The sequence below is a fragment of the Cuculus canorus genome, chromosome 14 (assembly GCF_017976375.1).
Source record: "Cuculus canorus isolate bCucCan1 chromosome 14, bCucCan1.pri, whole genome shotgun sequence".
Taxonomy (NCBI): Eukaryota; Metazoa; Chordata; class Aves; order Cuculiformes; family Cuculidae; genus Cuculus; species Cuculus canorus.
The window spans coordinates 9,789,433-9,809,254 of record NC_071414.1 but is presented as its reverse complement, the minus strand read 5'-3'; the positions used below and the strand labels follow the sequence as shown (position 1 = coordinate 9,809,254).

Below are 19,822 nucleotides of genomic sequence, written 5' to 3'. Positions count from 1 at the left end.
GCCAAGCTATTCCCTCTGCACATTGTTCTCCAGCTCAGCAAAGAAAACACCCACAGCAGCACAGCCAAACTGTCCTTGAAACACTCCAAAATCCTCTCCCTTTAGCTGTTCAGGAGAAACAGCAGGAAGGCAAGTTGGGCACATGAGCTCAGAGGGTGCCCGCACATACACAAAAGAAGGAATAAAACAACTTTTAAAAGCTGTACCAGGCTTTGGCTGCTGTTAGCAGCCCTGCTGCAAGTGGAGTTTGCCCTGGGTGTGTTTGCCCAGAGGAGCTGCAATGCTGCTGCCACATGCAGCAGCCAAAGAGACAGTGACATTTTGCTAGTGCCCGCCAGAAACAATGAGCTCCGTCTGACATGCCAGGCTTGTGGCAGGAACGAGAAAAGAAGCCATTTTCCAGTAAGCTGGGAGAAGAAGGGGAGGAGAAGCAGCCCCTCTGCCCAGGGTATAGAAACTGCAGTGAAACTTTTGCTGAGCGTGTAAACAAATTTCTCCGGCTCCTGCTGTGTGGTGACAAACACCAGGTGGGCTCCAGGCCACCATTGATGCACCCTGGTCCTGAGCCCTGCTCACACTTCCTGGCAGGCAGAAACGAAGTACATACCACTACCTTGGATCAAAATCCTCAGGGAGGCTTTGCACCTGCCTAAAGCTCAGCACCAGAGCTGGAAGAGATCACTGGAATTAAAAATGTAGTTCCTCAGTGCTTCCTCTCTCCATTTTCAGCATCTTTGAAGTGCATAACCATAAACCATGGCAGCAGAAGCTGCATCCAAGGCCCAGTAGTACTGGGAAGCTGGGGCAGGACCTGTGTTAGCAGACCAAGGCCAGAGAGACAACCCCTGCACCTGCCTGGGCTACCTTCCTGCCAGGAGAGGACCAAGCCCCAGAGGCCACTTTCTAAAGCAGAGCACGGTCCAGGAGCAATATTACTGGCTGAGACAGGAGCAGGGAAAGCTGCCTGCTTTCACTACACGCAAACATCTTTGAAGATCAGCTCAACTGGGAAACAGCAGCCCAAGCAATGTGCACAATGCCTTTCCTGAAGAATGTTTGCTTAGCAGTGGCAGGAGGTTTCTCATCCATCTGTAGACTAGGCAAGTCAGATGTGGGGTTTCTTTGTTTCCCATCACCCCGTGGCCCACCCAGCAGGCAGAAAGCACTGCTCCCAGAACTCCTATTTGAGTGGTAACAGCTGGGAAGGCCAAGCAACCTCAGCGAGCAGGGAGGAGCAGCAGCTTAAGTTCACCAGCCAAACCCCCAGCTGGGGTCTCCAAAGACAGAATGGGCACAGATGTAATTCCAGGCACCACAGCCTCCACTGAGACACAGGCTCCACCTCTGCTATCATCTGCTTTTGTAGAGGTCATGAGCATTTAACAAGCCTTTAGAGAGTCCTGGTGCTGGGACTGCTGCCCACCCTGATCCTGCGCTAAAGCCTCAGCATGCTGTCTGCACAGCCAGTGAGCCCACACCAGCCTTCCAGCCCTGCCCTTCCTTTGCAGGACATCTGCTGGACCGACAGACCCAGCACATAAGGATGAAGATACTTTAGAGAAGAGGCATTTAAAGACATTTAAAGACATCAGGACCTCCTGAAGCTGGTAGCTTTCAAACTGAATGTACTACTCCCAAAGGGAGTGAGGAGCACTGCTGGAGGACTTCTTTTAAGCACATTAACAGTATATTTGCTCTATAGGTGCCTGTTCCTCCCAGCGAAAAAACCCTAACAAATTGGGTTCACAAGCTTAAAGGTTCAAAACAACCACTTCAAGTGTCTTCTCTATAACGGGATGCTCAGCTACCAAAAAGAAAACAATGAAAGATGCTTTTAATGAAAGAAGCTTCTCATGGCCAGGGTTACCTCCCATACAGAGGACAGCACAATGATGGCTCCTTCCCCAGCATGCCCTGCTTCTACAATGTGGACTGTTATTAAATAACCACTTAGGATCCTGCTTCACTGTGGAGTTAACCTGGGCTCCTGCATGTCGCAGAGCTGAAAATCAGCTGGCGAGAAGGGTTAGCAGTTGAATGCCTTGACTCAGCAGTGGCTTTGCGCCCAGCCTCTGAGACTCACCCAGTCTTATTCCAGAAACTCTCTGCTGTGGCTAAAACCAGCTTTAAACTGAAAAAAGCTGGATGAGAGGTAAGGGGGGTGCACACAGCAACTTCCCACCTCAACAGCTGAGCATCCTACTGCTGATCAGACCTGCTGAAATGGAGCAGGAATTTGCTCACCCACCAGGGTGAGGTGGAGCAGGAATTTGTCACCCACCAGGGAGGGAGCAGGAATTTGATGATCTCTCTCCTTTTAAACTATGGTTTTCATAGGGCTTCAATCCAATACCAGGGAGAAAAACCCCACAGCCCCACAACTTTCCAGAGGGTTTCTCTTTCCATAACCATTTGTCTTCTCTCTCTGCTTCTACCACTGCTCTATGGAATAACCTCTTCCCAAACGTAACCAGTCTCTTCAGATTACAGCCACACTTTGACCCACCCGCCACCAGGCAGCCTGCCGAGGTGGAAGCAGCCGAGTTATCCCAGTCCAGAGCTTCCTGAACAGGGATCCAAGTCACAAAAGCCACCAATTGTTACTGCCAGAGGAAACACCACAACCTCAATCTGCTCTCCTGTTTGAAGTGGTCCTTCTGGGTAGGAGGACACTGGACAGTTGGTGGGGGTGTGTGGAGGGGATGGAGGAAGAGTTTCACTGCCCTCTTCCACCTCCTGACTGCTGGAGACTCATATCTCAGCTCTGCTTTCAGCTGTGATCTACCACCTACCTGGAAGCAATGGGGGAAAAAGGATGCACAAAGTCAGCACTGTACTCTTTCCCTCTCCACTCAGTCCTCATCCACTTGATCTCCCTTTGTGCATTCCAGGGGCAGGGCTGGGGCTTGTAGAGCAGGCAAGAGATGGAGAAGGGCTGAGGAACTCGGGTTGCAGGCCTGGTAGCCAGCAGTGATCCACTTTTGTTGGTGATCCCAGCATTGGCAAGGGGGCGCTGAGGGAAAGCCCTTGCTTAGCCCAGGAAGAGCTCAAGCACTGGGGAAAGTATGGAGGTAGATGCACAGGCTGTTCAACCTCCTCTTTCCATTCTCAGCACTGCGAGGTCTGAGGACTAAATTAACCCTCTGCAGTTAAACTCACAGAATAGAGTCAACTGTGGCCTCTGAAAGTGGCTTCATATTCCAGAGTGATGTGAGTTAGGTGGATCCTCTACCTGTGCTGCAGAAAAGAATTAAGCAGAGGGTGCATCTAACAGCACCCAAAGACATGTTCCTTTCACTGCCACAAGCCACCGCTCCTGTGGGTGTGCTGCAACCCAAGGTGTTAGCCGGGGAAGCCGAGGTGATGGACAGGGAGCAGGAAGGGTCCCAGCCATGGTGCTGCCTGGCTTGGCACCAAGCACACTGACCAGTCCTTTTCACTCCCTCACTCCTGCCTCTCGGCCACCCAACAGAAAAAGCTGCCTTTTTTCTTTTTTAATTTTTTTCCACTCTGTTCATGGCCTGGCTCCCTTTCAAATTCCCAGAGAAACGTATTTATCTGCTGGATGAATGATGACATCCGGCCAAACCCCAGACACGCCATCACATCTGATTCAGCGCAGCCGTCTATCACAGCTCTCATCTCATTATTGGTAAGCTGGCGGCGAGCCAGCACTCGGGGCTCAGGAAAGGGCTCCCACCAATCTCTCCAGAGGAGAGAGTCAAGGACTTTTATTAATTAGCATTTTGAATTGTATCTAATAAATACCCCTCTGGCATTCAGGCTGGGATAGGAAACACAACAGAGATGTCCTTGAGATGCTGTAGCATTTTGCTGCTAGAGGCAAATGGATGGGAGTCACCCACTAAGTCCTTCTGCACACTGCAAGCTCAGTTCTCCTCCCCAGAGAGTAGCAGGCAGTGGGATGGAGCATGACCCACCACCAGATTAAGCACTACATCACCTGCAGCACTGTAATGGCCACTCACAAACACCTGGGAATTTTGCAGTGAGTGCACTTTTGCACCGAGGAGCTGCTGAGCAGTTGTGCAGGACACTGTGGGATGTACCTGAGGATGGGCCCTGCAACACTAGCTTGTGCTTGGGATTAAACTTCCAGCCAGCACCTCCACTCTCCTTGTTTGGACCCAAAACAGGGAGACAATGAGGGACATCGCACCGACCGTTGCTTGGCCAGATGGTCAGGAGCTACAGCACCACATACAGCAGAGCTGCACTGCTCTGGAGCTGACACTCAGCATTCAAAAGTCTACACACCTGGATGTGCTCCTACTTGTAGCCACAGCCCTCACTGTGCCTGATTTCTGGCTCAGTCTACAGGACAAAATAAAGGTGAGGAAACAGGGTGCGAGACTGAAAATGTCCCTCGATCCACCATATGCGATGGTATTCCAGCTACAGGTGAGTTCAATAAATGATTCCTTTTGCAATGCAGCTCTCATTGCACCCTCTCACACACAGGCAGCCTCCCACATCCCAAAACAGCCCCAGGGGCTGTTGACCCCTGCAATAAACCCCCTCCCAACTAATGTCCTTGCAAGCTCATCTTTTCTTTATGTCTCTTGCTTGCCCCTGAGCTGCCACCTTCACTGAGGGATGACTGCCGAGGTGGTAGGTTAAGTGGTGAGCAATTGTTGGGCAGGGCGGGTGAGAGCATCAGCCAACAGCAAGCAATTAGTTAATGGGCTCCAGGCCCTCAGATCAATCTCATCAAGTAACTGCAAGCTGCAGGAGGAATGATGACAGGCCAAACAAATAGAGATGGGAGCCAACAGAGGCAAGCAGGAATGGGGAATTAAGAGCGGGGATGAATAAAATCAAAACCACAGAGAGAATACACAGTCCCCAGAAGTGTAATACTTAGTTGGAGACCTGAAAGGCTCAGTGTTGCTGCTGAGAGGAGAAAAACAAAATCCCTTTATCTACCTCCTCACCCTTCCAATACAGAATGATGTCAAATCAATTTACTGCCTTTCCTCTCACAATTAATCAAGCCTCTTCCATTGCTCAACCTTTGGTAGCGCCACAGCATCGTGTCACATGCAGCATAAAAAGAGAGAGCAGCATAGCAGGAGATGGAGACGGCTGCTCAGATTTATGCTGCTTGTGATTAGTAGGAGATGGGTGGCTCCTGGCCAACGCAGCTCATAGTCACAAGACTTATAACCACACAGAGTTGCGTAAGGCACGCGAGATTCCTTGCAAACGTTCCTTGTTTTGCATGGAAATACTCCGGAGCATCATTATGGATGGGGCTCATGGACACAGCTAAGGGAAAAAGCCTTTCAAGTGAAGCAGAGGTTGTTAGTAACCATGAGAAATGAGGCTTTTCAGACTGACCATGTTTCTAAAACAAGCATTTGAGAGCAAAAAGTAGCTTGGGGAAGAGACCAACACTTCATGGGGTCCCAGAGAAGTATTTCTACTTCCCCATGGGAGAAGGCTGTCAGCTGAGTGGGCAGAGGTGTCCACCTCAAGCTGCACAGCCGCTATTCCCTCTCCAAGAAAAGCTCTGAATCCTAGATCTCCGATTTGTGAGGGGCACTGTGAATGAATACCAGACTCTTCTGAATACCAGCAAGTTCAAGGCAGTTTGTGTTTCATTACCACCTCAATGGCAGCAGCCACCCAACCAGCTTACTCTTTGGGGGGCGTCAAGTCGTCAGGTCGTGTCTCAAAGAACTGGAGAACTTCCTCGCACTGGGAGATATAAGGAGGCAGCTGGATCAGAGCCTGTGAACAAAACAGAGACACTGATGCTGGGAAGCACCAAGACTGAGCAAGAAGCTGAGTGAGGACAGGCCCTCAGAGCACAGGAGACTGGGTCATGACACTAATCTTGGCACCCATGTGGTTCCCAGCCCACAGGAGTGCAGAACCAGGCTGGGGAGAGCAACTGCAAACACACACAGGAGTGGAACAAGACCCAAGCAGCCCCCAGTTACACCCACCACACCACTCTAGCTGCACCTGAAGACTAAAGAAGAATGAGCAGAGAATGCCTGGGCCTTGCTTAGCCCAGCTCCTGCCTTTTGGAGAGGTGTGCTCACACAGGGTAAGAGCCATGGGGATGTCCATCCCAGCATCCAGCCTCCCAGCCACAGCAGGGGTCAGTTTTCCAGTGATGCTGTGCGCACGGAGCCGGCATCCTCAGGAAAGACTGAGAAGTTTCCATGCGGCAGTCCCTCAGTGCCATCAGCCCTGACCAGCACATTCCAGAAATACTCCACCAGGCAACAGCAGCTCTTTAAGAGGCAAGGAGAGAAACAACAGGAGGCAAAAATAGGGACATCAGTGAATCAGGGCAAGGGCTGGAAGGCTGCTACATGTGCAGTTGAATGGTAGGAGCTATAAGTTTCCTCCACTTTTCTCCTTTCCCTTTGAGGAAACCTGTTGCAAAAAGACAATCTTCAGTGGAAGGACTTGTGGGGTGCATGTCAGGGGGAGCTGGGGGCAGAGTCTGGGACAATAAAATTTGCCGTGCGCCAGAGCTCTTGTAGGTCCTTTCCAATGTGGGCTGCAGCAAGAGCTGGGCAGATAAGGTGGGATGGGCAGCTGGCTGACACAGAGCCTTGCCCTGTTCTCCGTTCATGGGGAGGAACAGAGTCACAAAAAAACCCAGAGTTTGCAAAAAGTAAAAAAAAAATCCCAACCCCCATACAATTGAAACAGGCATGATTTAAAATCTGGGAGCAGTGCCGCAGCTCAACTTGGAGTAGATGTTTAACCAATTTTCTATATAATTCCCCCTCGTCTCCATTTGCTGTCATAGCAGTCTTGTGACAGCAGTGTGGGCAAACTGAACCTCTTCTCATTTCTGTATCAGAGACAAAGCCATATCTGCAAACCCCCAGGGTTACCACACAGATCAGATGTGGCTCCATACCGACCTACTTGCTGGCCCTGAAAAGTCCTTCCAGCCATTCAGCACGGCCATTCACCGCCAGCACAGCAGACAGTCAGACCACTAATTATGGGCCAGCTGCAAACCAAGATCACGTGAGAGACAGAACAGAAAAAAACTACTCACTCCATGGCTTTTGTGCCCAGGAAAGGGCTATTCAAAGACCAAGTTTTTGCATGGACATTCCCACGTGGGTATCACTTCCCAGTTCCAGCCACCCTATCTACACAATTTCTCCCACGCCAAAATTGCTATGATTTTGTGGCCTGGAGAAGGTTCTATGTGCTCTGATTAGCAGGGGATGATCACAGGAAACACCTTGTGCAGAAAGGATGAAAGGCATGCCCACAGCTTATTTCTCAGGACGTCTTGAAGGAAGCCCTAATGTAGAGCTGACTCACCCGGCACAGTGGTGGCAAAGTCAAGCAGGCCACCCTGCAGTCTAGCCGGTCATGGTCTACAGCAGCTATGAACACCAAATAAAAAATAGTGGCACAAATACTGTGAAATCCTTCCCACCCAAAGGAGTGAAGTGGGACCTTCAGGACACAGCTTTAGCCCAGGTCGTTGAAGCCACAGCGAGCCACCTTACCCGCCCTGCTGCCTGCAAGCCTGAGGAGAAAGGTCATTTACAAAAGACAGACAAGCCTTATTGCACTGAAATCCATTTTCCAGGGAGCGAGAAAGGATTAGCCTCTAGCAGTAGTATTTTTAGTGGTCCACCCAGTCTCACTTTCTCAAAATCCCTTAGACAGGAGGACGTCAGTTCCCACACCAGGGGATATTTTGTATTTCTGTTCTGCACCACCACCCTCCACCAAGCACACGCAATGTCCACCTCCAATGATAAACAGAGCAGTAACACGGCCACAATCTGCAGCATGATATCTGCTCTCGCTGACTCCTTGCCAATTCCACATCCCTGCAGCCTTTGGTCCCACACCCACCTCCAGCTCAGCAGCTTTACGGTAAGGTAGAAGCAACCGGGAGGCCAGGCACAATGTACATTTTATTTCTTGGTAATGCATTAATGGGAGGAGGAGAGAGCATCTCTCTAAGTGGGTCATTTAACATTAGCCATTATGTTCCAGTTGTTAAGTCAAATGGATTCATTTATTTTTTTGTCATTAATGGCATCATTCTGAAAGAGATAGCGGCAGCATCTTATCACTTAGAGACTTTTTCTTCCCCAAAATTAAATTTACAGTTGTGTGCGTCTGTATATAGCTGGCATATTTTAGTGACTCGGAAGACAAAGGGCTGACCAAGCCCAGCTGGAGCCAACCAGTTACTTGCACCATCAGCTTCCCCCACATTCTTCGGAGCACATAGGTCCAAGCACATCTTGCAGTACATCTCCATCACTCTGCTTTCATCTGCTATCCTGGTGTTTTTTCACCCGCAGTCCCACTACAGAGCTGTCAAGATGCATTTACTAATTCCCCTTTATCTTTGTACTTGTTATTCCAGCCACAAGATCCCTTCCATAGGTCTGGCTGACTCCCAAACCCCACAGTCTCTCCCACCACGCAAAGTCCAAGGCCACAGTCACTGCTATACCTCCTGCACCTATGGAATGTGATGGATATTTCACCATTTCCCCATCTTCTTCCTTGGGCTTTGTGGTATCTGTACATGTTGTCAACAGCATTCAGACTGGATTTTGGGGGTATCAGTCATACCTCCAGACCACTTCACGGCTGTTGCAAGTACCAGTGCACTTCTTCAACATGATGAGATATGGCACGCTTTATTTGTGTGAAAATACTTTTCTGTGAACTTTAGTATTCTGTTTTGCTCCCTCCCTCATGCCCCAAATGCCCTAACACCATAATTTGCCTTATATTTCAGTACAGCCTTATATTCTTCAAGAGTACAGGGCAAATTGTCTCAGCCTCATCTTTGTTGACTTCCAATAATTTTCTACAGGCAGAAGTCATCTTACCCCTGCGCAAATAACTGTTTTATGTAACCAGTAACAGGAGTTTACATCCCAGTTTGGGACCACCCCACAGAAAGTGCTGTCTTCTACATAAAATAGTAGGTCTGTTCCCAACAAATGGGAAAGGAAAGGCGCCCTGAGGAACTGAGTCCTTCAAGCTTAGCCCTGCACACAACTATTTCACTCCGAACTGCCTACCAGACAGGCAGCCACATCCTTTCCAGTCTAACTGTAAAGTTGGTTCTGGTTTGCAGCTTGAGAAAGGAGAAGAGAAAGGGAAAGCACAGCAGCAGGATGCAAGCTGGTGTGGAACTGGGCCATGCTTCACTCTGCAAGCCCAGGCTTCAAAGCCCTCAGCATTAATTACACGGAATGAAAAGCAAATCAGTGGGTGGGTTTTCATCACAGTTCGATATGGGAGATAGCTCACACTCACATTCTCCCAGCACTGGCACATCATTATATACTATAAAACAGGATCGAGCCTGGTCAAGGTGGCTTCATCTTTGGTTCATGCTAGAAACCTCCCCTTACCTTGCAGTATTCATCAATAGGTATAAGACGCTTGACTGCAACATCACGTATGTGACTCCGTCGGAAGAGGATCTTCCCTGAAACAGGAGATACGCAGAGAGAACAGCAGGTCAGCCAAACACCAGGAATGCTTTCTCTTGAATCATTCTGTCAGAACCTATTCCCTGCACATCCTCTTCTTGCCAAAAGCACCATACCCCAAAAAAAACAAAGACCGTTCCCTCCCATAGATTAAATACCTTATCCCAATAAAGCACATTTGAAGTTGCAAGCGTGTTCAAGAAGAGAGAAGAGGAAACAATTACCAGCAAACTGCATTCCCATCTTCTCTCACCAATCTGGCAATGACAGAGGAGCAGCGCCTCTCAAAGCACGTGCCTGACACCTCACAGTCTGCTAGCATGCAAACCCTGGGTGTACAACTCCACTGGCAAATGCCAGTTTTGGTCAGAGAAGTGGACATTCCTGCAACTGCCAGTGCAGGTGCAACCCTTATTGCCGGCTCCAGGCTTGCTCAGGGCATCCAGGTCTAGTGTGGGCAGAAGGGTTTCTCTCTGTGCAGCTCCTGTGTCAAACTGATCCTCGAAGCCACAATGTCAGGAGTGCAGCTCTGAGTCAGACCTATAGGATTTTCCTTCCTGTCTGGGGTTTATTTGTGTTCTCCATTAATAGGATCCTCTTGCCACTCTGTTTCCTCCCCTCTGGCTTGTGGTACAGGCCTCTTTCCTTTGAAGCCTAATGAGTCCTAAATGCTTCAAGCTGCTTTCACAGAGAACAGCTTCTCTGGCATTTAACGAGACAAAAGCCATTAGCAGACAGTGAAATAGATACGTGTAGAGACTCTGTGATCAAAAGGACTGGTACACGGTAGGATTTCAGACCCTTATTTCCCAAAGCAGCAGGAATTGGCACTGCTTTGCCATACAATCACCTGGAAAATTGTGGGTTTAGGGGCTGAGGTGGGCAGTAATGAAGTTCCCTCAAGTTCCTCCTGACATTTCCCATACCACACGATATCCTCCTCTCTTTGTGTTCCTACCTGGATTTCCAATCCCGCCACCAAACCCAGGGAGAGCAACTGATGTGTCTGTCCATGCAATAGCTTTAACTTATCAAAGAGGCCACCATGGGGCAACCCCTCACAACCAAATACCCACACACACCCCTTGCAAGCACCATGAGAACACGGAAAAGAACTCTGGAAAGTCACACAGCCCGTTGTTGCATCACAGCTAGCTTCAACCCCTGCAGCGAGCCTTCACAGGGGCCATGACATCGCTGGAACCAGAGCTGAATGCTACCTCACTGCCTGAGAACAGGACATGATAAAACAGCCGCGCGCTTATAACAATTTTAAAACCAGGGCTGAGTCACAGCCCCGCTTCTCCCTGATTTCTGCAGGATCTGGAACATGCATGACCTGTACAGCCCACCAGTGCATTTTTTAAGCGGAGATGAACTAAGCCAAACCAGCTTCAGATTGCAAGGAGCGTGAATCAGAACTTTATGGAGAAGCCAAATCTCCTGCTAGGCTCAGTTAATGCAGAATGCTTTCAAAACTGGGCTGTCCAAGGGAGCACACAGCAATCACACTCAGTACTAGCTCTGTACTTGCCCTCCAGTGAAATGCAAAGGCCAGCTCATACCAGAAAGATTGCTCTTCGTTATGTCCTGCTGATTGCGAGAGAGTTGAGACATTCATGGTGGGAAACGCTCTGCTCTAAAATGCATTCCTTCTCTCAGCATGCAGAGCAAAGTCTGGCAGTCTTTATGATACAGTGAACAAAAAAAATACCCCTATATTCAATCTGTCTTGTAGATTTTTAAGGGTGATTAGCCTGGGAACACAGAAGTTGTCTGGAAAGACTGGGAGCGACAATCAGGTTTGCGCTCCTTTCCTTGCTTATAGCAATTATTTTCCATTAGACAAGCAAATGATCAACAGTTTTCCCTTCCCGAGGGCAAGGAATGCTAATTCTCACCCTGCTGCTCTTCCCCAGGCCCTCCCAGACCCTTGTCCTTCCCATGCCATACACAGCGCTGAGCTGATGCCTGGGCTGTGGCAAAATCCAGCTGTGCTCTTCAGAGACTGCTTCCAAGGAACTGAGGCTTTTACCTACCTAAAGAAAAGATGAATTCAAGAGTAACAAAGCAGCAGAAGCCAAGTCTCCAGCTCCTCTCGCTGACTTGAGCATTTGTTTACTCATTTTATCTCCTTGTTGACCCCTGGTTTATTTTTACAGCCAAGCAAATAGCAGTGCAGGCATTTCAGCATTGGGGGCACCAGCTGGTTCTCAGAGGGGAACTGGGGAGTGGGGAAACCTAATAAAAAGATCTCAGCCTACAATAAAGCCAACGTCTGACCACATCTGAAGGGCTTCTGAGTCGGCAGTGAGTGTCCCATTTTCCCAGCTGGGCAGTGGCAGCAGGGCAGAGGGGGGAAGATCTTGAAAGCAGCCTGGAAAGACAGCCATGAGCCCTTATATCTGCTTTTTCCTTCCCCTGTCTGACCCCTTTCCCTCCCTCCCCTTTTGACCTGTCTGGCACCATCCACTTGGTTCTGGCACTCAAATTGTCACAGTGCTTCCATTTCCTCTCTTTCATTGCCCTGATCTCTGGGCTGATGGCAGGAAGCCAGCAGTGTCCTTCACCCTGCCTGGAGGGAAATCTGGAAAACCACAGCAGAGCACCCTGATGCTGTTTCAAGACTCCATCAGTCAGTGGATAGATCTCAAAACCTCCTGAGGTGTTAAGTTCCCCAGTTACAAAGCTCTATGTCCCACCAATGCAGCTGTACTCCTCCTTTCTTCCCTTCTTTCATGGACACACTCCTCTCCCTCCATCACTGCTACTTATTTCCATCCACTGCGGACAGAGGCCCACCTTACATCACCAGCAGTTCATGCAACATGACGAATAGGTAGCAAATCCATCCAACATGTCCCTGTGAGCCTCAGGCCAGCCAGCACTGTCCCCCAAAAGTGGTCAACAACAACTGCCTCATGCCATGCCTCGCCCTAGGGAGAGTTTTCCTGTAAACACTGCCATACTGTGCCATAGTTCCCTTCAAATCCCTCCTTAAAACCTTCCTTTGCCACATTTCATGCACTCCTTTCCCTTCACAAAACCTGACTGTTTCACTGATACCAGCCAGGACACAGGGGGACAATCTGCTGGCATTTTAGCTCCTCTCCAACAGCTGGAGTGGAGGTTGCCCTTCTGCATTTAAGCTGCCCACCACTGGGCTCAAGGCTTCAACAGCAAAAATAACATTGGTGTGCTGCCTTACACCCAGGTGGGCAGGAGGAGCCGGCTGGTGCCCACCAGGTCACCCCTGTGGGGCATGAGCTCCATCACACATGCAGTGCAGCTGGCACCAGCCAGAGAAGCTCCACTGGAGATATTCTGTCTGCCCACAAAAACTCCTCTGGTGCCAGAAAGTTTCTCCTTTCCCAGGACTGGAAGAACCCCCATTTGCAGCTAATCAAAGCTGCTTTGCTTTATCTGCTTGACTGAGAGCAAAGGGTGCTGGAGCAGGGCTGCGAAGTGTGGCTCTCACTGCCTCAGCCATTCATCAAGGACTGCAGTGTCAGAGGAGAGCTTGGGGAAAGGGCTGATAAGGAATTTGGGTCTCCCACTGTATGAGAAAGAGCAGGAAGGCCACAAGAGAGGTTAATCTCTCCAAACAAACATGTAGGGAAACAGGATTCTGCAAATCATTCCCTCCTCTGGGAATTCTCCCGGCAGAGCTGAAGTTATACTGGGAAGTAAGGAGCTGAAAAAAATGAGGCAGAGCCATTTCAACCAGCAAAACGGTTGAGGACCCTCTTGAGCCAGAGGCCGATACTGGATCTCCAGCAAGCTGGAGGGGCAGAGAATCCAAAATGCATCACCCTGCAGATCACAGCTGTGAACCAAGCCAGATATTTCAAGAGTGGAAAATTGCCTGCACCCCTGAAGGACTCCCCTCACTCTTCCCCTGCCCCACTGCCTCGGAAAGAATTCACTTCTCTGCACCTTTCAAATCACATCCAGATTTTCCCTGGCACAGGTTCCAAACTCACTTCAAAAAAAAGGCAGCCCCAAATGTACACATAATTAGTCCCAGCCCATGGAGCAGCCAGCTACGTGGGCTATTCCTAGGACAGGGAAGCAGGCGTGGGAGAGGTGTTTCCAGAAGCCCTGCACTTAGCATCTGTTTGGCAAAGTCCCGCGCTGTGTGCATATCCTGGCAAAAAAGTGTGAGACCAGCAATGTGCCTCTGGGGCTGTCCTGGGTATAGCAAAAGCATGGAGTTCCATACATCATGAAATGAAGCCAAATCAAACAGTGCTCCTATCAAGACAGCCCCTTACACTCTCACAGTTTGAGATCCTGCTGGAGGGAGCACAGTTAGTGCTGTTCGCTTGCCAATAATTACTGAGAAAAATACAGACTACAGCAGGAGATGGGGAAATCCAGGTGTTGGATGAGGTGGCCAGAGGAATAGGTAGAAGAGATGAAGCCCCCCTGGAAAAAAAAGAGTGAGGAGCCCCCAAAGGTGCAAGGGGTGCTACCTGTGATATAGAAGGATTTTGGCCTGGGTTAAACCAGTAAAGCTCTTCACGGTATCACTGGGTCACTTTGTTGATGCAAGAGAAGATACTTTTTCTTCCTCACACAGCTCAGCAGCAAACCTTACTATCTTGGCTTCCTATCCCAAATGGCATTCTTTCTGCAATCCCAGGATGGCAACTGCATTGGAAGATGCCCCAAAACCTCCTCCAAAGCCGTACTGCAACTCATCCATGCAAAAGCTGACTGAGAAAGCTAAGAGTTCACTGGACCAAAATGTTTCCAAGGCCATTTCTCCTGTGGGCTACAGTGCTATGAGAAACAAAGTAAGGTAGTTTAAAGACTGCTTAAAGGTCAGAAGCAGAGCAACTGCCTGAGCACAGCACTCTGCCTGTGGTAATACTGTCTGCACATTAGCAGGGTCAGCTGAAACTCTACAGAGAAGGCAACCGTACTGATTACACGCTGAAAGCTAGCCTGGGATCATCCACCCAACAGTGCTACAGCAGAAATGCCCATCTTGCTAGAGGAGAAAATAGTAATTAGGAACTTTGCTTTATCTCCAGCTCTGATGAAAATGCAAAGGGACTGGGCAAAGTCGGGTACTGTAGCTGGAAACTGGATGATTTGTCCTCTACCTCCTCCACAGGGTGTGTGCGGGGAGCTATTAGCATCCCCACCTTTGTTCTGAGAGAAAAGCCCCAAAAGTAAGGAGGACAACATTGATGCCCATGCTGAGCAAGTTAGCAGGCTGGGAAGGGAGTACAAGGGAGGCGTCATTCTGTATTTTAAAATGATCTCACCGAACCCCCGCTTCTCCTCCTCCCTTCTTGGGAGTTCACCATTGTCCATAGCTAAAGCTTCCTAAAAAGCAATTTTACAGCCAAAGTTAGATCAGCCTCAGGCAACCCCTCCTTGCTGAGGCTCACGTTTCCAGTGAAGCAGACTGGCCAGGATCCGCTCCAGGACACTTGGGCTGTATGAAGTTTGGAAGGCTCCACTCTCCTTATAAAAGCTGTTTCCTGAAAGATCTGGCACAGCCCTTACACAGCGGGCCCAACTGAGCTCATTTGTTTTCTTAGTTCATTCTTTTCTGGGGTCTCCACACCATCATCTCCCAGCCAATACACACGTAACCCTTAGTGTAAGCTCTTGGAGGCAAGGACAGATCTGCCCAGCGTGATGTCCCCTGAGCCAGGCAGTGACGGGTCTCTTCCCTCTCGCCAGCTGCTCCTGACTCTGCTCCAGGGACCGCAGTCTCTGCCATGCACGGGCTCGGTGCCGCCCGAGCCGTTCTCTGAGGGGCCATCCTCAGCACCGCAGGAAGTTAGGCAGGCTGTGTCAGTGGCTTAAAGCCAGCAAAAGTAGCCAAGAGTCCACTTCAAATTCCCCTATATGGTGGCAGAGGCTTTGTAGGCACAGAGCAGGAATACTGCAATGTCCTGCCAGGCCAAACCAGACCCCACCAAGCTGTGCTATGGGATGACTGTGGTGCCAGCACTTGGAAAGGGACAACCCTTGGCCCCAAAACTCAAGTGCAATTGCTCTGCTTAGCTTGGGAGGCCCCAGCTTTATGACTCCACTTCAGAAGAGCTGAGTGAGCTGAAGGATCTGCACTTACAACAGCATTTTCTGATAACATCAGAGACCTACTTCAAGAGACCCAAAGTCTTTAGATATTTCCAAGAAGTCAAATCCTCGAAGCAAACATTAACAAAACAGAGCAACACAATGCAAATAGAGTTCCTGTGGGCTGAATGTTGTAACTACAGAGTAACCATGGAACTTAGCCCATTCCAGGAAACCAGCCTGACAGACAAACCCAGATGGCACCTTCTCAGGTCATGGTGGTGACTGTGTTTGGGAGGCTTAGGGGTTTGCTAAGAAAGCCAAAGCTGCAGGAGGCACAGGGTCACAGCAGACTTTTTTGAGAAATGCAGTGGCCACAACATCTAATGTTACTCTACAATGGACTTCCCAGAAAGCAATGTACTTTCAGTAAACCACTGGAGCCAAATCTCCACTGGTAATGAAATTCATATGCTGAAAATGGGACTGGAAGCAAACTATAGTACTCACAGAAGCTGAACGTGAGCAAAACCCTAGCAAGTCTAAGCACAGCAGAGACAGGTTTTGCAGAGAAAGAAACCCAGGCTGTTTGCACTGTGCTCTCCTGTGCAGCACCCCTAGGCATAGAGAGATGAAGTCTCAGTTCAGCTGTAAGCAATGAAACCCATTGCCATTGCCAAACTGGGAAGGCCAAAAACTGCTGCAGAAAGGAACCATACAGCTTTACACATTCTCTAGGACAGCCTGCAACTATTAAAAGAGCCTTCCCTTACCCTGGCATGAAATGCTCTTTCAGAAGCAGATGCAGCTTTCAAGCCATCTCAGTAGGGGGGTATAGCTCATCATCCTGCTATGGAGAAAGGCACCAGCTTCTGACTGCTCTGTGACACACAGCAAAAGCAGGACAGCAAAGGCAACATGATTCCCACTTCTTAATAACATAGCCTCTCCACAGCAAGACTACTTCTGAAGCTGCCCCATGAGGACAGGCAGATGCAAGAATATTCGTCTTCCCAGCAGCTATCTCCTGCTTGGAGGTAGGACACAATCCTGTGCTGGGATCTTCTCACCACACCACCCCTTGCCCTGTGCTGGCACCTCAAAGTATAAGTGGTAAAGCTGCAGGTGTCAGCTGTTAGACACCAGTAGTGTCTTTTCTGCACTATCGCAAGCCACTGCAGAAATGAAACGTCAAGAAAAACTTCTGGGAGAAGCATGGACTAGCTGTTTTCCAAGTCAACGCATGTCTACCTCTGAAATGAGTTTTATTTAATACTCTTACAAAAAGAGTATCAGAGTAAATGGGCAAATGCCTCTGCAGAGGACACACACACATGCACAAGCTCCTCTAGAGGATGGGCATCCTAACTCCTCAAAACTGCTCTCTTACACAAGAGTCAAGCTTTATTTCCCAGCAATTTCAACGCCCTTTTTCCTCCAACGGAAATCCCAGTGACATACCTCTTAACGAAGGGAAACTATTTCAACACCAAGAAGAAGGAACAAATATCCATGAGTGTGCTGCAAGAAGCAGTGCTCTGACCAGGTTTCTTGAGCTCAATTGCCACCTTCCAAAAATAGCAGCATTTCGGTGGGAATTTTCTGCAACTGCAGCACAGCCAAACTGTACATCCAATTTTTCCAAGCTACGCCTTTTGCCAATTTGGCTTTCATTTTTCCTTCTCATTCCTTGCTGGCAAAGTACTTGTACAGCAAGGGTTTTTCCGCTGTATTAATGTCAGGTGTGCTTTGCTTTTGATGACATCAAAAGACAAGGACAAGCCAGAATCAGAACTCCCTCTATGGAAATCCCAGACAAGACTCTTGCTCAGAAAGGGGCATAAATTATTTTCTTCACGCCAGTCAGAGAAAAGTAAAGCCCACTAAATGCCTTTATGTTCCCAGGAAAGCCAGGAGGCAGGGCACAGCACAAAAGGCTGCACTAAATGGACCTGACAGTCACTGGAAGCGATTATGGTACCATGACATTTCTAAAAACGCCCAGTAGCTACTCGGGGGTGGGGATAAAGATAACTCTGTGGTCAAAGTCATTAGCTACAGGCACATGAAAGACTCCCAGGGCCCCCTCAGGCTGGTTACTTTTGCAAGGCATATTAGGGTTCTTTTTTCTCCTGTAGCAGCAGCATCACAAAAGGCAGCCACAAGCAATCCCCCACACTACAAACTTTGGAACAGACCACAGTATCTGTTCCTTGGGCACACAAATGCTCAGCTGCAAATTGAACTGGCAGAGCACACGTCATGCCACAGAAATCCTGTCTTTGAGCAACCGGTCCCCAACATCACGGGAGGAAGACAAAGCTGTCTGTCAGCTTGGTGTAACTCGTGGAATTTAACTGTTATTTCCTTCTCTCTGGATGGCCCTTTGAGTTGCATGGGACAGGAAATAGAGCGTAGGAGCAGTTCCTGGAGAGCCTCACACCATCCTCAGCCCTGTGCCATGCTGGCCAGACGCCTTCCAAAACCAAGCAGGCTGCTGCAGGGGTGGCTCCTGGAGGAACATTTGCAAGCAGGATTGCTTAGCTGAAGTCCTCCACTAATTATTTATGGAGGGACAGAGAATGACTGAGGAGTTTAACACTCGCTGGGCCACATGGCTAACAAATACAGATGTTTTAATTAACTTGCTATTGCACATATGGTTCAGGAGATAAGAGCTAAAGCACATGTATGCTCACACACAGACTTGGAAAAAGCTCCTGCCATGCCAAAACCAGCACGGTATCTGCTGGAGCTCACTTGCCTACCTGGTAGAAAGGGGATGATCCTTTGCTTGGGGTCCTTTTGCCCTCCTTCCATCGGAAACTTGTCCAGCATTTGCATCTAGAAAAGGATATGCAAGAGAGGTGATCAAAGTCAGTGATTAACTCACACAACAGAAGGCTGCTCTCCCCAGGAGGAGGAGAAGTTCATTCTCCAAACCAGCAGTGTCCTGACACACCATACACAGCCATGGTATGACCATCAGCCAGGGTATAGTGGCCTGCAGCACTGAGGGAAGCACATCCAAATCAGCGCCAGAAGCACGAGATCTTAGCGTCATCTCTGCTATTTTCAAGACATTCCTCACCACTGATGTTGCTCATCACTATCACTCTGCTCAGCATGGGTGATTTATGTAGCCTGGATTTCTGCAACTATTAAGTTTCATCCTGATAGACCTCAGTTACTGGATCTAAGGAGCTCCTCAACAAAAGCATATTTTAAGTTTATCAGCTGAAGCATTGTCCAGCACTGACACAATTCCTGGACTACAGCGGATTTGGACTCACAGCACCAAACTTATGTTTCCCTTCAAAAGGGCATAAAGTTATAATGTCAAGTTTGGGGAACGCTTTATGCTACATAGACTCTGAGGAAGAATTTTTCATGGGATCTTCAGCATTAAGCAAATAATTTCCTGACTGATACAAATGCATTTAGTATTTTTAGTCAGAAAACGGAGGTGATAACCTGCTTTTGCTGGGTGCCTGCACTGGTGCTTCAGTATGTACAAACAACATCTTTGAAGCTGCTATGATGCTTAATACTGATATCCTGGCAGGATCCATGTCCTCATAATTTCTTTTGCTTGGTCCTGCAGGAAAACATTTGGATTGGACTTTGCACTTTATGCAGAACAGAAGAGAAGAAAAAGTATGCCTAGCCATACATTCAACCGCTCAGATACTCCCTCCTTTGGAAGGGTGGGGAAAGGGATGCAAACTCTCCCTTGTTTTCTCTGGGATGCAATTCTGAGTTCTTTTTCCCATCACCTGAAGAGCTCCCTGGTTCCCAGTGTGTTTGAAATGGGTCTTGCCTTCTCCTGTTGGAGCCATCACACTCTGCATTAGTAATTAAGCACTTAAGGAAGCACTAGAGACAACCTGCCGAGGAAGTGTCCTGAGCACCTACAAAGTCTAAACAACCATTCTTCTCTGGCCCAATTAATATTTAAAGTACTGCATGCAAAAAAAAAGGAGACTACGCAAGGAAAGAGCCCAAGCCATTCATCCCATGAGAGGCATCTTGCAGGGAACCCTCATGCAGCCTGGCAGAAGGACCAGCACCACCATGCACTAGAACGGACAAACCACGCTCCCTCCTGTTTGCTGCTGCATGACGTAACATCAGGAGCCCCTTCACCATAGAGAGCCCACGCAGGGCCGAACTCTACAGTCCTGACACCCCTTGGCGATGTGTGCCACCTGCCTCCCTGCTTTGCATGGCTCTTGTTCTTTGGCATCTATTCTTCCACATGTTTTTTAAAAGAGATCTCTGCTATGGGCTATGGACCC

General features: G+C 48.9%; 1 protein-coding gene across 6 annotated transcripts in view; it reads right to left on the bottom strand.

Moving 5' to 3' along the window:
* Nucleotides 1-19,822, bottom strand: part of SH3PXD2B (SH3 and PX domains 2B) — a 72,162-nt gene that overhangs the window by 20,234 nt on the left and 32,106 nt on the right. For all 6 annotated transcript variants that reach the window (XM_054079563.1, XM_054079565.1, XM_054079564.1 and 3 more), the window contains exons 3-5: nt 18,293-18,368; nt 9,402-9,478; nt 5,663-5,754 (exon numbers count right to left, since the gene is read on the bottom strand). In XM_054079563.1, the coding sequence (XP_053935538.1) occupies nt 5,663-5,754; nt 9,402-9,478; nt 18,293-18,368 (245 nt within the window). The remainder of the gene's footprint in view (nt 1-5,662; nt 5,755-9,401; nt 9,479-18,292; nt 18,369-19,822) is intronic.